This window comes from Pelophylax lessonae, assembly GCF_965119305.1.
Source record: "Pelophylax lessonae genome assembly, chromosome: 13".
NCBI classification, from domain to species: Eukaryota; Metazoa; Chordata; class Amphibia; order Anura; family Ranidae; genus Pelophylax; species Pelophylax lessonae.
In genome coordinates, this window is record NC_138780.1 from 151,311,372 (window position 1) to 151,324,713 (window position 13,342).

General features: G+C 40.3%; 1 protein-coding gene across 1 annotated transcript in view; it reads left to right on the top strand.

Annotated features, from left to right (window-relative positions):
• BRF1 (BRF1 general transcription factor IIIB subunit) overlaps nucleotides 1-13,342 on the top strand; it is a 627,002-nt gene that overhangs the window by 351,944 nt on the left and 261,716 nt on the right. The window contains exon 6 of the mRNA XM_082242741.1: nucleotides 7,914-8,063. Coding sequence (XP_082098867.1) covers nucleotides 7,914-8,063 — 150 coding nt within the window. The remainder of the gene's footprint in view (nucleotides 1-7,913; nucleotides 8,064-13,342) is intronic.

The following is a 13,342-nucleotide window of genomic DNA, read 5'->3' on the forward strand; positions in this document are numbered from 1 at the left end:
TTTAGTAAAGTAGCATATTACAAAGTCAACGAGTCAGTCTAGCATAATGGGCATAGCAATTGAGCCTAACCTACAAAAAAAACTTTACAAACTACTCTGCCATACCCTTGGACCAAGGACCCACTACAATACTTGGGTATCAAACTAACATCATCTTGTGACGATTTATATAAGGCAAATTATATTCCTCCTTTACAAACATACAAGAGAGGACTAAAATCAAAAAATTGTATCTATCATGGTCTGGCCGCCTACAAGATGCAGCTACTTCCAAAAATCCTGTATTACTTTAGAGCTTTACCAATACAGATTCCTTCATATTTCTTCAGTACCATGCAGAAACCACTATCTTCATTACTCTGGTCAGGAGACAGAGTGAGATGTAACCTCCAGATATTGTTGAAGCATAGATTGGTGGGGAGCATGGGGATCCCGGTCTTAAAAGATTACTATATGGCATGTCTTTTAGACCGAATCAAACACTGTTTCACTAGATCGAACCTTAAACATTGGAGTAACTTAGAACACGCTTGGCTATAGTCCAAATCACCTTACTCCTTATGGTCAGTGGTTTTCCCCATTTTGAGAAACCCATTGACCATCCAACTATTCGAGCTTCTATCCAGGCATGGGAGTGTCTAAGACAGAAAGAAGTCTGTAATCAACCAAACCCTGATATGCCTATCCCTTTGGAATCCCTTTTAAAGGGGGGATTCCAAACCTTACCTTGAGTTCTTGGAAAAGTAAGGGTATCTAAAATTTATCAGACCTATACATAAAAGGTAAAATAATGCCTTTCACTGAGTTAAAAAAGAAATTCCATCTCTCGTTAAACAAATTCTTACCCATGCCCAAATGAAGTCTCTGTGTCAACATATATTAAGCCCTCATATTGGAATAAATATGTGGGAATTCTGGTACTCTGATGACTTAAACATAAAAGGGATCAAATTTTTCTACAACAACATTCAGTCCAAGATGATATTTAGCAAACAACCCCCTTTTCACAAATGGGAACAATAATTGGGGAAAAATGTATCCGATAAACATTGAACACAATCGGGTGCAATTACCAATATTCCCAGTGCACCAACTACTGGGAATTAGCGCAAAAATGACACGATAGCATTATACCCCCATACATCTTCGCTAAATCTAACTCTAACCTATACTGGAGAGATTGTAGTGGGGTTGGTGCTTTATCTCATGTGATGTGCTCCTGCCCTCTCCTTTTGTAGCCTTTGGTCTGAGACATTTAAGTTAATATCATCTGTCACTGGTGTATTTACTAAACCAAATATTGAACAGGCCATACTCAGTATAAACATGTCCCTTTTCCCTATACTGGCACACCCAATTGCAGTGCACATCATTTTCGCATGGCAATAATTCACAAGTGGAAAACCAATTAAATACCTAGTGTTGGAGAAACTGTAATACAAGTTAATACAATTGCAGAATATGAAAAAATATTCGCATATAGAGACGGTAGATTCAATAACTATAGCTTACATTGGTCTAACTGCTCCTCAAAATATGGTCAATTTCCTGGTTGATGACATAACTGATTCCACTTATCGCTTAAATCACTGACCCCATTACATGGGAGGAAACTTTTAACCACTTTAGGACTTCTCACTGTGCTGTTAGTGCGGCACAGTGGCAGCCCTGGGTCCAGCGACGTAGACCTACGTCGCTGGACTCCTAGCTTTCTCGGCAGCGCGCTCCGTGGGAGGCTCGCTCCCGCTGCGTTTAGACACAGCGGGAGTCGGGCCGGAGGAGGAGAGGTGGTGATCATTGCCTCTCTTCCCCGATCGCCGGGGAAAGTGTGAGAAGATCCACCCGCTTGTGTAAACAAAGCAGGCGGATCTTCTCTGTGACAGACAGGGAGAGATCACAGGATTCAGCATAGCTGAACCTGCGATCTCTGCCTCTGTCACGAAACCCCCTCCCCGCACACACGTCAGTAAGCATGAGGCACACATTTAACCCCTTGATCACCAACAGTGTTAACCCCTTCCCTGCCAGTGTCATTATTATAGTAACAGTGCATATTTTTAGCACTGATTACTGTAGTAATGTCACTGGTCCCCCCAAAAGTGTCAAAAATGTCAGTTAGGAGGTCTGATCTGTCCGCCGCAATGTCGCAGTTCCGCAAAAAAATCGCAGATCGCCGCCATTACTAGGAAAAAAAAATGACAAATCTTTCCCGTAGTTAGTAAACGCGATAACCTTTGCGCAAACCAATCAAAATACACTTATTGCGATTTTTTTTTAACCAAAAATATGTAGCAGAAAACAAATTGGCCTAAAAATGTTAAAACATTTGGATTTATACATTTTTTTTTTTTTGGGAATGTTATATAACAGAATGTGAAAAATATTGTTGTTTTTTTTTCAAAATTGTCGCTCCTCTTTTCAAAAAATAAAAATCGCACAGGTGATCAAATACCACCAAAAGAAAGCTCTATTTGTGGGGAAAAAAGACGTAAATTTCATTTGGGTACAGCGTCGCACGACCACGCAATTGTCTGTTTAAAGTAACGCAGTGCCGAATCGCAAAATATGGCCTGGTCAGAAATGGGGTAAAATCTTCCGGTCTTAAAGTGGATAAAAATCCGCTCATTGAGAATTTTTTTGTCAAAGACATGTAGCTAAATACATTTTGGCCTAAATATGACAAAAATGTAATATATTGGATATTTTTTAACAGTCAAAGTAGAAAGTGTAAATTTTTCGCAAAATTTTTGCTGTTTTTTTATTAATATCGCAAAAAATAAAAAGCGCAGAGGTGATCAAATACCACCAAAAGAAAGCTCTGTTTGTGGGGAAAAAAAGGATGTAAATTTCGTTCGGGTACAGCATTGCATGACTACGCAATTATCAGTTAGTCACGCAGTGCCAAGTTGAAAAAAGTGGCCTGGTCATTGAGCAGCCAAATCTCCCGTGGCTAAAGTGGTTAAAGCGTAGTTCTGGCCTCGGAAACTATCTTTGAATAAAAATACCCCCGGGACAGTCAGGGCTAGTACATTCCACAATGGATAGTCTCTGAACTGTCCCAGGTCGCACTTACCTATTAGAAGAAATACTTACCTTGAAAATGTCTTGTCCAGCGCTGCCATCTCAGGTGTGGGCAGCTGAAGCCGGCGCGTCCTCTTCGGTGTCCTCTTCCGTGTCTTCTTTGGTCCTTCGATGCCCTGCATTGGCCCCGCTCGTCACTTCTGGGGCAGGTGCGGCATGCCCAGAAGCTGTTTAGCAGGGAATGACGCGGCTGCACCGGAACTGACGAGTGGGGCCGGTGCAGGCACATTGATTCCTGGGAGTGATGACGTTCAGCTCCCAGGAATCAATGCAAGCAGGAAGTGACAGCGCGCGCCGTGTCCGCAGAGGGAGGAAGTGGAAGAAAGGTAAGTATATTTTCTTCAATAGCAAGGTAAGTAAAGAAAAAAAAAATCGTCATTATCCATTTCTTTTTCAGGTGAATGTTAGCAGGCGGATGGCCCAAAGTCATTTTTGATGCCGGAACTTGTTATAACGTTGTATATGCTACTTCCTATGTACTATTTCACGTACGATCAGAAATGTACTTTGAGTCATTCTCATTGTACAATATGTGTATAAGTTGTTAGCAAAACAAAAAAGTCTTCTTCCTACCATTTTGTACTAGATAGTTACATCATTACAGGCTCACCAAATCCCAGCATTTACAAGGTCTCAGTATCTACACATGCATGACTGTGTGACAATGGATTGTCATCCATCTCTCTTATCTTACCTTCTACAATTGACCTATACTTTGTCCTTGACCATCTCTTTCCCCATCAATGTGTATACATTCTCATTTTATCCTCCTCGTCTCCTACATCTCTTTTCTATTGACCTTGTGTAGGAGGAACAGGCGTACGAGAGCCTTTCTGCTGCTTTCTACTGTATGGACCTAATTCATAAATATGAGGGTTCTTCAAAAGTTTTGTGCACTTTTTTAACTTTATTAAATATAAAAAAAAAGTGCGTAAAGTTTTTTTTTTATTTATTTTTTTTATCCCTTGTATGTGTTATTACACTGGCTTATATAATGTCTAATCTGCAAATACTAACCTGCCTTTTACTCTAGCTATGTATTTAAAAAAATCATAAAATGTATTTTTAATTTTGGCTAATTTCCCAGAGACTGACTTTTTATTGACTTTCCATAGTCTCATGCAAACCAGAAATCAGTCTTTAAGGAAGAGCAGATATCGCTACCTGCCATTAAAGTGTTACTAAACCTGCAACAGTAAAATCAGTCTGTATATGCAGTAAAGCATGCTTGTTATACTCACTGTGGAACCTAAGGGGTTCATTCTCCGCATTGCGTAAAAAGGCTGTTTGAGCCTGTCTTCTCTGATCCTCCCCCCTTTTCTACTGTCCCCAATCCATCTCCTAAAAAGACAGAGCCTTTTTAGTCAGTCTGCACTTGCTCAGTTTGGTGTGTATTGCTAAGGATTTTTTTTTTTGGAGGGTGCATGCGATCAGCCCAGGGCCAATCAGCACTGTCCAGACAGAGGGTCAGGGATCCTGCAGCCTCATAGGACAGTGAGAGGAGAATGAAAACTCCTCCTACAAGCTTTAACCAGACATTGATAAAAGTCACAAGACTGCTAAATACTGCTGATGAGAAAAGGTATTTAGCAGTTTATATTCACTAAAATTATTGCATTTTCATGTTCTGTGTACTGTGGGAGACCAGATATAGTGAATGCAGGGTCCTGGGTTTAGTATTGGGTACTGCATTAAGGTAAAAAATAGATTAAAATATCCCACTACCTGACCCCCATTCCTAAACACTTACCTGAATCCTCTCACCGCTCCAGTGCTGCCCCAGCTGCAGCACCACTTGATGGTCTCATAGGAGACACTGAGAGCAGCAGGAACCATGAGCTCCTGCTGCTGTCACTCAAACTTTTGAGAGGGGACTTCTTTTTTTATATTGATTAAAATTATTTATTTACTACTGGAGTTATTCAGTTATGTCATTTGTTTCATTAATTTATACATATTTTTATTAAATTTCTTTACATACATAGCAAATGAAGATGTAACATTACAAAACAAAAAAACATAAATTTACACAAAACCATGGAATTTTGGTGTCACCAGCATAAGAATTACCCTTCAACTATTTTTCTGTTCATTGTCCCTTTCTTTTTCCTTCCCTACAAACCTGGTGCCTCAAAAAAAAAAAAAAAAAAAAGTGATTAAATTAAAGGGTGTATCTCAGGGCAGAAACCATGGTTATACACCCTGTTCCACCTTATATAGTGTAAACACAGACCTTAGAAAAAAAAAAAAAAATGGTGAGTCATACACCAAAATCATTTGATTTGAAGAGAGGAGGGGACTTGCCTTACCTGCACCGTGTGTCTATGGATGCACACAGCCCAGCTCAGAAGCACGCAGTTGCCTTCTTACCACCTGGCAGGGAGAAGCTGACAGCGCCGGGGGGTTGTCACCAATGAGGAGGTAAGGAACCACTCTGTGCAAATGTCACTGCACAGGGCAGGTGACAACGAAACATTATCCTATACTCCACTAGGTTACACAACCGGCAACCTGAAATTTCTGGGCCATTCATAAAGTCTGGGCTGTGGTACCCCATAGGGTTCTGCCTGCTTAAAGAAACAGAGGGAGCTCTGTAATGGGAGGAGAGCCAGGGGCATAATTTTGCCAGGAGGTATTGTCTTCGGGACAGGTAGTTAAGGGAAATCTCTCCAATGGATACAGAAATAAAAAAATAAACTGATCGCTATTAAACCTTTCCCACGCTGTCCATAATAAGAACATGTTTTTGCTATACATATGTTTTAAAGTGGAACTAAGATTTCTGATACAGGCGGTCCCCGGGTTACAAACATCTACTTACAAAGGACTCCTACTTACAAACGGAGGGAGACAACAGTAAGCAAGAGGAAATCTACCCCTAGGATGGGAAATTCACTCCTGTAAGGGGTATCATGGGTAAAAGGTGTCTCTACTGAAGCTTTATCACCAATTCTTGTTTCTAAAACAACCCAAATTTTTCAAAATCCAATAATCACAGGGACAGAAAGTTATGTGAAATCTTCTGAACAGGGGCACAGACAGCAACACAATTATTACAGGGTGTTAACCGTTCCCTTTGCTATCCAAAAAGCTTATAAATTATTTTTTTGGCTGGAGCTACCCTTAAAATGTACCTGTTCCGACTTACAACCAAATCCAACTTAAGAGCAAACCTACAGACCCTATCTTGTTTGTAACTCGGAGACCGCCTGTATTAACCTTTCCTTTAGTGGTCCAACGTCTCTCGCCAGCATCTTTTACCCGGCTTCTTCCAGGTGCCAGGCTGTGGTCATCTTCATTGGCGTCATTGGCTTGCACAGCTCAATGTACATTCTAAAGAAAACAGCAAACAGGCGGGCAGGTATATTTTATTGCAGAAGAGACATTGCATATTTTCTGCAATAAAGAGCCAGCCTGCTCACTGTCTTTATATCTGTGCAGCTACTGCAACCCAATTGACATGAATTGGACTGCCTGCATGTGGATGTACAGAACACCTACACTTCCCTTGAAGAGAGAACACGGTCCCTTACACGGGTCTACGCTTAGATACATCTGTGTGAACGAGGACTAAGATTTAAAATAAATAAAAGATAAAAGCAGCGCCAAAAATTGAAAATATTAAAATGAATATAAACGTCCAATAAATGTAATGCAGTCCAAATAATGTCCAATGCAGAGGCAATAAAAGGAGGGAAAGCCAGACCAAGATCCCAGATACCAGTGGTAGATACAGGAGCAGTATATACCCAATCGTGCTGATCTCACAAACTGCTTACCAGAAGGTAATCAAAGTAGGCATGTATGGGGCTGCTGGGGGATGATTGCTTGATTCACTGGGGGTGGATTGGAGGGCCGTAATAATGATACTGTATCAGGCACTGTTGTTGGGGGTTGTCTGCTTTAAGGGGGGTTGTGGCGTGTTTGTTCTGCATACTGTTTTATAAGGTGATGGTGATTTTATGTTACTATGCCTGTACCGTGTATTGCTGTTTTACTGTGGTGATGTGAATTTCTCTCAATAAAGATGTTTTCTGATTTAAAAAAAAAAAAAAAGTAGGCATGTAAATCTCACAGGTATGGAAAGCCAAAGCACTGGAACTATTCAAGTCGGAACACTCCAAACCACCTCCAATTTACCTCAAAGAACAAAAGTGCAGTGCAGACTGTACAAATAGGCATTTATTGGATAAAAATAAATATTGCACTTACAATCTTGCGAATGTTGCGAATCTTGCGAAAGTTTTCAGAGCATATCGTATAAAAGAAGAACCGCGGTGTAGATAGAGTGCTGACCGTTCCATCAGTGTAGTCGCCTTACGCGTGTCGTCATAGGAAATGACATCGTCAGAGGCTTTCCCTCCTTTTATTGCCTCTGCATTGGACATTATTTGGACTGCATTACATTTATTGGACGTTTATATTCATTTTAATATTTTCAATTTTTGGCGCTGCTTTTTTCTTTCATTTATGCTATAAGTCTGTAATCCACTTATTTAGCTGGCTGCCTGATTCATTTACACAGTTCTTATGTTCTTATTCTAAACGCAGATATCACTACCCTTTCTAAGATTTAAAATAGAATATTGGGTTTTTTACTGAATTTATATTTATGTCATATTATTACACAGAATTACATTTTTTTTTTTTTACAGAATTAAAATTTGATGTCACATTGATTATTAGTTCAAACAGAACAGCATACCACTTCATAATAATATAGCTTTAAAATAGGATAATTGTACCAAACAGAAAAAAAAAGGATTTTTTTCTTGCCTTTTTATCCAATCATTGTTATTTATGGATTACTTACAAGTTGCTATCTCTTACAGATCCTTGCCTGTACATTCCACGTTTTGCGCACATGCTGGAGTTTGGGGATAAGAATCATGAAGTCTCTATGACCGCACTGAGACTGGTCCAGAGAATGAAGAGAGATTGGATGCACACTGGCCGACGACCGTCTGGGCTCTGCGGTGCCGGTATGGAAGATTTATAGTAATTACTTGTTATAAATCAATGATATCATTTTCTTGTGAATCAGCTTTACCCATCGCCTGTATGAATGCTGTTCTTTTATCTAATGTAATATTGCCTTTTTTTATTATATTGATAGAGCATTGTGGTAGTCATTGGCGGGGCACCAAACTACACAGTCCTGCCCACACTTGGCCTTGTTTACCTAAATCAAATTCGAACTTGCATTCTGCAAAAGTTTTTTTCCAGTGTATGAATTCAATTGATAATGCAGCACAGGCAGTCCAGATCAGTTATTTTCACCCACACTTAAAGTGGTTGTAAACCCTTACCTATACCCAGTGAAGGGACTATTCAAAGGTGATACACAGAGATGAAACAAATCCTCCTACACAAGTTGTATCTGCAGTCTTCTCTTCTCTACGTCTGTTCAAAGTGCAGAATTTATAAGCTTGTCTGGGAGTTAAGAAAAAAAAGGGGTGGAGAGCTGAAATTACACTCTGCAGAGCTCAGTGAGGAGAACTCTGAGAGCTGATTGGATAGAAAGCACACACCCCCTTCACACAGCACACAGTAACAGAGCTGAGGCTGTAAATCAGCTGGAGATCCCTTCCCATCATCATTTTTCTTTTGGTGTCAGTAAAATTTGTCAGAAGGGGTTCATGCAGATAACAAGGAAGGGAAACAAAGCAGCAGACAGAAATGACACTTAGTGCTCCTAATTGAGACAAGTACATCATATAGAGGGATATGCTTTGTTCATATTGCATGTCTGAGGTTTACAACCACTTAAAGCGGAGTTCCGGCCACAAAATCGACATAGTCGATTTTGGGCCATCCGCTTGCTTCTAGTCACCTGAAAAAGAAATGGATAATTACGATTTTTTTTTTTTTACTTACCTTGTTATTGCAGAAAAATATACTCACCTTTCTTCCACTTCCTCCCTCTGCACGGGCCGTCACTTCCTTTTTGCATTGATTCCTGGGAGCTGAACATCATCGCTCCCAGGAATCAGTGCACCTACACCGACCCCGTTCGTCACTTCCGGTTCGGCGCCTCATTTCCTGCTAAACAGCTTCTGGGCATGCCCAGAAGCTGTGGAGGGATGACGCGCGCGCACCGGAAGTGACGAGCGGGGCTGGGGCAGGCGCATTCTGGGAGAAGAGGACGCAGAAGAGGACGCGCTGGCTTCAGCTGCCCACACCTGAGATGGCAGCGCTGGAGAAGAAATTTTCAAGGTAAGTATTTCTTCTAAAAGGTAAGTGCGAACCGGGACAGTACAGAGGCTATCCATTGTAGAATGTACTTGCCCTGACTGTCCCGGGGGTATTTTCATTGAAAATTTTTTTTTGTGGCCCGGAACTCCGCTTTAAAAGAAATAAGACTGACTGGGTTTGTAGGCTTAGTTCACCTTTAGGCCCCTTTCACACTGACAGACAGGTCTGCCTTTCAGTTTTCCAGGTGGACCTGATCAGACCATCCATCATTGCCCTCTATGGAGCGGCGGATGTACGCTATACTGCTTGTATTAAAAAGAAAAAAAGTAAATTTCACTATGTATGCATGGAAACAAAGCTGCATTAGTTTGGGTTCTTTATATTAGGTACAGCTTTAAGGGAGAAATAAAGTACTTTATTTTTAATCCTTGTTTCTGTGTATAGTCTGTAGCCAATATAGGGCAACAATATTTGTTCATAATATATGCATGCTATACTTCCTCCAATCGGTTTGGTAACTGATTCACTGCTCCGGCTGAGTTTCCCCCTTGGTAGTCCTGTGTGGTAACTGTGTTCCATTACTCAAGCTGTGCTTCCTCCTTAGTAGCTCTGTAGAGTCACTGTGCTGCATTACTCTGTTCTACCTCCTTACTGCCTATTCTTACTCCTTAGTACAGGGATCTCCAAACTATGGCCCTCCAGCTGTTGCCGAACTACACTTCCCATGAGGCATTGTAAAACTCTGACATTTACAGGCATGATGGAAATTGTAGTTCCTGAACAACTGGAGGGCCATAATTTGGAGACCCCTGCCTTAGTAGTTCTGTATGGTGACTGTGCTCCATCACTGTGGCTTTTTTTCCTCCTTAAACCTTTTTGGTAACTGTGCTCCATTGCTCTGGCCTTCCTCCTTAGTAGTTATGTATGGTAACTGTGCTCTATCACTCTGGCTGTTCTTCCTCCTTAGTAGATCTGTATGGTGGTTGTTCTATCTCTCTGGGTGTTCTTCCTCCTTAGACCTCTTTTGGACTGTGCTCCATTGCTCTGGCTGTTCTTCCTCAGTAGTCCTGTATGGTGACTGTGCTCCATTACTCTGGCTGTTCTTTCTCATTAGACGACTTTGGCAACTATTCTCCATTGCTCTGGCTGTTCTTTCTCCTTAGTAGATCTGTATGGTGACTGTGCTCCATTACTCTGGCTGTTCTTCCTCCATAGACCTATTTGGTCACTGTCCTCCATTGCTCTGGCTGTTCTTCCTCCCTAGTAGTTCTGTGTGGTGACTGTGCTCCATTACTCTGGCTGTTCTTCTTCCTTAGTAGATCTGTACAGTGGCAATGCTCCATTGCTTATTTCTAGAACCAAGAAATACACATGGATATGTTGGAGTTCCTATGTGGTGCAAGTACCTGCGCTTATGGTGAAACACAAATAAATACTATGATATGCTTTGAGCTGCTGCTAAACAAACCGGTTGTGCCTTTAAATGAATCTATATATAATGTGTGTCATATAAATAAATTGATTAAATAAATAAATTACCTCTAGTGCAAATACAGAATTATTGACCAATACAATAATCAATAAAGTGCATAAGTGATATGTAAAAAGTGATAAAAATAATTATAATTATAAACCATTCCAAAAATTTTTTTTTTTTAAACCATTCCAAAAAAAGTCTATGATAAGTAGAACAGTCTTAATGAAAAAAGTGCTCAGTGCAAAGGGCTTCTTTTATCATCCAGTGACTTCTTAAAAGTGCTTTGTGCTCAGATCCTTCCACTCAGTGCTCCCCTCTTAGTTCCCCACTCACCAGATAGTAAGAGGGAATAACGCCTTTCACAGTTTAAAGATGGAGGAGAGTGTATCCACTTCTGTTGAGGATAGGACCGTAGTATATATGTGGCTTTGGAATTCTTGGATGTCCTCTTAAGCGATTCCCCCCATGAATATAAAAGAGGAGATCTCCATAGTGAAGTACCGTAAAAGTATTTTATTCAAAAAAAGACAAATTTACACTTACAAAAACAATGAAAAACAAACGCCTAGTTCCTTCCTGGTGGTGGACGCCACTTCTGCCTTCTGCGTTCCAACCACCAGATGTGACGTCGTACGTGCGGGCAACGGCTTGACGCGTTTCACTCCTCCAATCACAGCGTTATCAAAAACTTTTACTTTTACAGTACTTCACTATGGAGATCTCCTCTTTTATATCCATGGGGGGAATCTTTTAAGACAGGGATCCTCAAACTACGGCCCTTCAGCTGTTGCCAAACTTCACATCCCATGAGGCATTGTAAAACTCTGACATTCCCAGACATGACTAGGCATGATGGGAATTGTAGTGCCTAAACAACTGGGGGGCCATAGTTTGAAGACCCCTGGTTTAAGAGGACATCCAAGAATTCCAAAGCCACATATATACTACGGTCCTATCCTCAACAGAAGTGGATACACTCTCCACCATCTTTAAGCTGTGAAAGGCGTTATTCCCTCTTACTATCTGGTGAGTGGGGAACTAAGAGGGGAGCACTGAGTGGAAGGATCTGAGCACAAAGCACTTTAAGAAGTCACTGGATGATATAAGAAGCACTTTGCACTGAGCACTTTTTTCATTAATAGACTGTTGTTCTACTTATCATAGACTTTTTTTGGAATGGTTTAAAAAAAAAATTTTTGGAATAGTTTATAATTATAATTATTTTTATCACTGTTTACATATCACTTATACACTTTATTGATTATTGTATTGGTCAATAATTATGTGTTTGCACTAGCGGTAATTTATTTATTTAATCAATATATTTATATGAGCAGCGCAGACATACATCATATATAGATGTTGGAGTTCCTGAAATCCTGGGAATTCCCTGGAAGATTCTAAATGTCTAGTTCTTTCCAGTCCTCACCATTTCTCTTCATTCTCATAATTTTGTCTCAGGATAATTTCACTTTCTGACACAGCAAGCTTATTAAAGTTCGTCTTCTGAGAGAGGAAATGACCTTTCTGATATGACCTATTCATTGTCCATTATAGCTGTGCCGAGGCCATCTGACAAGATCATTTCACTGGGAAATATAATTGTCATAAAGCGCGCCTGCAAATGTATCGTCATTTTTCCAGCAGTTTAACTGCCGCACTAATATGAAATGCATCATTGGATCCTGTGTGTTTTCTGTGAATGTGTTTTTCTCTATAGTCTAATGGAGAAGAGCGAAAAACATTAGGTGTAGAGATGATTATAGATTGCACATTATTTATGATACATGGCCCCCATCTGCTCTGTATTGTACAGTGGAATAGCAATTCTCCCAGAGTCCTTTGCTGCTGACTGTAACCCATTTATTTTACACAGCCTGTGTTTTCACAAGGACTTGAACAGATCCTAATGGACCTTAAGCCTCCAAATAAACTGCTATAAAACAGGGCTTTGTGCACACACAGAAAAGCATTTACTGTTCGCAAAAATATTCTGTATGTGAGAATGATGTCCAGTCCCTTAATGCACAGTTAGAGGAGCTATACTAAAATTGACCAAACTGTATAATAGAAGTACTATTGGAAAAGTACATGTGAAATTTCTAGTTCATTTATTTTTAATCATATTTTTTTCTTACCTCCTTTAAGTCCTAAAGATTGTTCTTATATGCTTCTAATATTAAAGCACATCTCTGGTTTAATACAAAAAAACACTGTTCCCACCCAAATAATATTTGTTACAGGTACTTGTATAGTGCTGTAAATTTACACAGCCTTAAGCATAATAGGTAGGAGTTAAGCGCTCCATAGACTAATTGGAATATGTCTGGTTTTTGCTGAACTGGCCAAACTTCGATCCATGTATGGGCATGCTGGTTGTACTGAAGCTGAACTATCGATCGCCTTCAGCACAACCAGTCTGTCGGATTTTTTTTTTTTGTTCAATTACTAGAGCCGCAAGCATTGATTATTGTATTCTGTAGGCTGGGAAGCCTCCCACTGTCAGAATACAATAGCTCCTTGGGATCTATTGGATCGATTGGATTCCTCCATCAACACAAAATGGAGTGCTCCCAGCCCCACTCGTCA